General features: G+C 40.0%; 1 protein-coding gene across 1 annotated transcript; it reads left to right on the top strand.

Annotated features, from left to right (window-relative positions):
• Positions 1–2284: 2284 nt before the first annotated feature.
• LOC100667335 (olfactory receptor 1A1-like) lies at positions 2285–3533 on the top strand. Its single transcript, XM_003416831.3, has one exon. It carries the CDS (start codon positions 2518–2520, stop codon positions 3445–3447), a length of 930 nt encoding a protein of 309 aa, XP_003416879.2. The 5' UTR covers positions 2285–2517; the 3' UTR covers positions 3448–3533.
• The last annotated feature ends 237 nt before the right edge of the window (positions 3534–3770 follow it).

Raw genomic sequence — 3770 nt, 5'->3', positions numbered from 1 at the left:
AATTCAGAAGATCAACAATAAAATTTTAGAATTAGACAACTCAGTAGAAAGTCAGCAGAGCAGAACTGAGGAAATGGAAGTCAGAATTAGCAAGAACTGAAGACAAAACACTTGGCAACAATATATTCAATGAAAAATCAGAAAAAAGAATTTAAAAAAATGAAGAAACCCTAAGAATCATGTAGGACCATATCAAGAGAAATAACCTACGACCGATTGGAGTACCAGAACAAGGAGGGAAAAGAGAAAATACAGAAAGAATTGTCAAAAATTCACTGGCAGAAAACTTCCCTGATATCATGAAAGGTGAGAAGATATCTATCCAAGATGCTCATCGAACCCCATACAAGGTAGATCCCAAAAGAAAGTCATGAAGAAACCCTATGGGGTAATGGTAGTATGTCCTCTAAGGTTGCTATGAGTTGGAATCGACTCGATAGCAAGAGGTTTTTTGATTTTGTTTTTGATGGTTTGTTTTTATAATTTATCTAGAAATTTTACATGTTTTAATAAGAATGAGATCTACCAACATCAGCTTAGTCTGCCATGTTTCTGAGAGCTCCACCTCTGAAATCTTATACTGCCATACAATATTAGCTAACCATAGTTTTTGAGTCCTCCAGATTTACTCAATCCTTCCAAACCTGAGATATTATAATTCTGTGTGAAGATGGAGAAAGACATTTCAGGAGAAGAAACCAAATTCCTTTAGAAGCAGAGATGAGAAAGCATATCACATTTTTGAGAAAGATAGTTAGACCTGCATCCCCTGTGCCTAGAACATAGTTCATATGTGCTGTAGCAGAAACTGAGAATTAGTTACTGAATTAATTTTTGAGTAGAGGTCTGGAAAAACGAGTGAATTACTTCAAATACCATAGGCTACACTAACAAATAGATCACAGTGCCAGTGAGTATTTCTAGAAAGTAGATGACCCTCCAGGATGTGATGAAGAAGAAGAAACAGGGTTCATTCCACCAAGTGACTTCACCATCCAATTAAGCGCCTATCCATTTGCATTCAGCTTGCAAAGGGGGAAAGAGAGTGAGGCAGAAGCCCAAAACTAGAACACAACAATGGATTGGTTAGAACTCAGTCACATGACTGCATCTCATTACAAGGGAGCCTGGGAAATGTAATCTAGCTTAGTGTCCAGGAATAAGGAAATAACAATGATTTCAGTGAACAACTCAAAGTCTCTGCCACAATCCCTATGGTTTCAGAGTGCAAGATAGATCAAAGATGTGGGAACCCTATAGTGAAGCAGTTAAGGGAGTAGTACAATATTTCAGGTAGAAAATGATGATGGTCTAAGCTAAAGCACTGAGACTATAATAGAAAACTGTAATTGTATAAGAACTATTTTAAAAGAAAAATCAACAAGATCGGATGTAGAGGTGAGGGGGAAAGTGAGTGAATGTGCCTGTGAGTAGCTCACATGTGTGGAATCCATGGAATAAACTGGACTCGACTCAAGAAATATTCGGTACAAACTTATTGGTGTCAACAATGAAAAATACTCCACAAGAATCTCTCTGGATGTTATAAAAATGAAAAAGATGTGGTTTTCCCCCTCAAAAAAAAAAGCTTGCAATTCGACCTAAGTTGAATATGCCAAGTATGGAGTTTCATCAGACATGTTGGTGGGATGATTCAACATGGAAATATGGGAAACAGAGATCAAGTCTACAGGTAGAGCCTTCAGAGTCATTGGCAAAGTGGTAGTTGAAGCCATGGTGGAACTCGATGAGTGGCCAAAAGAAGTAGCAAAAAAAGGGAGGAGAAGAACAGGAAGAAAGCATTGTGATTACATATAGTTAGGGGCTTGGAAAAGAATAAACCTATCAAACAAGATGGCAAAAGCCTACTTTGAAAATGAGATATATGGGAGGGTGGAGAATCTACTGGGCTGGTTTTGCTCCTTGTGATTTATAATTGGCTGATGCCAGTATAGACATCTGTCACCTCCCGAGCTCTGGCTCAATCTGAGTTTGGTCAGTGGGCCAATTTCTAATTGTCCAGGGTACTTCTTCTACTGATATATCCATTACTCTGGAGTATGTTGTCTTAGATTCCAAAATGCTGTCCTTTCATTCTCATGTGTAAATAAAATTGATGTGTAATTCTGCTTCTCCATTAAGTTGTAAAGACCGTGAGGGCAGAGGCTACACCTCAGTTTGTCTTCTTTTTTCCAACACAGTGCTTGGCCCAGATTTCATTCTTAATAATTATTTGTCCAACAAACAAATTAATGAATTCTATTTTTCTCAGATTTGTGATTTTCCATGAGGCCTAAGAGAGTGTTTGGAAAATGGGGTGTCCAGAGGTGACTGGTAATTAGTCCCACTGACCAACAGGGAACTTTTTCCCCCAGAATATTGTCTGTCTTGGGATTTAGTAAACCTAGGTAGAGAGGGAGCTGAACTTTGTAGTCCAAGGTGGTGAATAAGGATGATCATTACACACAGTAAGTTCATTAGTAATCTGGACTGTCTCTCTTTCATACTGAAGGAGCCATGAGGGAAGGAAACCAGTCCTCGACCTTGGGTTTCATTCTCCTGGGAATTACTGGTCAACAACAGCAGGAAGATGTCTTCTTCATTCTCTTCCTGTTTATTTACCCCAGCACACTGATTGGAAATCTGCTCATCATCTTGGCCATTCATTCCGACATTCGCCTTCACAACCCCATGTACTTTTTCCTTGCCAATCTCTCCTTTGTTGACATCCTCTTCTCATCTGTAACCGTCCCTAAGATGCTAGCCAACCATCTCTTGGACAGCAAAGCCATTTCCTTTGAAGAATGCCTAACACAGATGTATTTCGTGATTGCCTTGGCTACAACAGATAGCTATATCTTGGCTGTGATGGCATATGATCGTATGGTAGCCATCAGCCGCCCTCTTCATTATACAATATTTATCAGCCCGAGGTCTTGCTTTCTGCTTGTTGTTGGGTCTTGGGTAATTGCAAATGCCAGTGCCCTCCCCCACATTCTGCTCACATCTAGTCTGTCCTTCTGCGGCAACCAGGAAGTGGCCAACTTCTACTGTGACATTTCCTCTTTGCTCAAGTTGTCCTGTTCTGATGTTCACTTTAATGTGAAAATGATGTATGTAGGGGTTGGTGTTTTCTGTGTGCCATTAATATGCATTATTATCTCCTATATTTGGGTCTTTTCCATTGTCCTACATGTTCCATCCACTAAGGGTGTGCTCAAAGCCTTCTCTACCTGTGGCTCCCACCTCACAGTTGTTTCTTTGTATTATGGGACAGTGATGGGCATGTATGTCCGTCCTCTGACCAGTTACAGCCTAAAGGATGCAGTGATAACGGTGATGTACACAGCAGTGACCCCAATGTTAAATCCTTTCATCTACAGTGTGAGAAACCGAGACATGAAAGCTGCCTTGGGGAAACTCTTCAGCAACAGAATTTCCTCATAACCAATGTGAGGTCATACATTGGGAAGGACGGTCAGCATTAAGCATGCACATAAGAGTCCAGCCCCAATGTCATCCCCCTCCAAGAAACTGTCATTGATCTTTCCAGCCAGAAACTTCTTCTCAAAAATCTTGTAATAATTTGATGAGACATCTTACTGACTCTTTATACACATTATTGTGCCTTTTTGCAGAGTGGCAATACAAAAATATTGTGTTCATCCCCCAGTTATGCTACTGAGTATAAGAATAAAGTTGAGAAAGTATGAATCTAGGCTCCCACATTTAGCTATTAGGAATAATGTCTGTCCTGCCTCACACACAAG

This window comes from Loxodonta africana, chromosome 18, assembly GCF_030014295.1.
Source record: "Loxodonta africana isolate mLoxAfr1 chromosome 18, mLoxAfr1.hap2, whole genome shotgun sequence".
In the NCBI taxonomy this organism is placed as follows: Eukaryota; Metazoa; Chordata; class Mammalia; order Proboscidea; family Elephantidae; genus Loxodonta; species Loxodonta africana.
The sequence above is the reverse complement of the archived record's forward strand: the minus strand, read 5'-3'. Positions and strand labels throughout refer to the sequence as shown.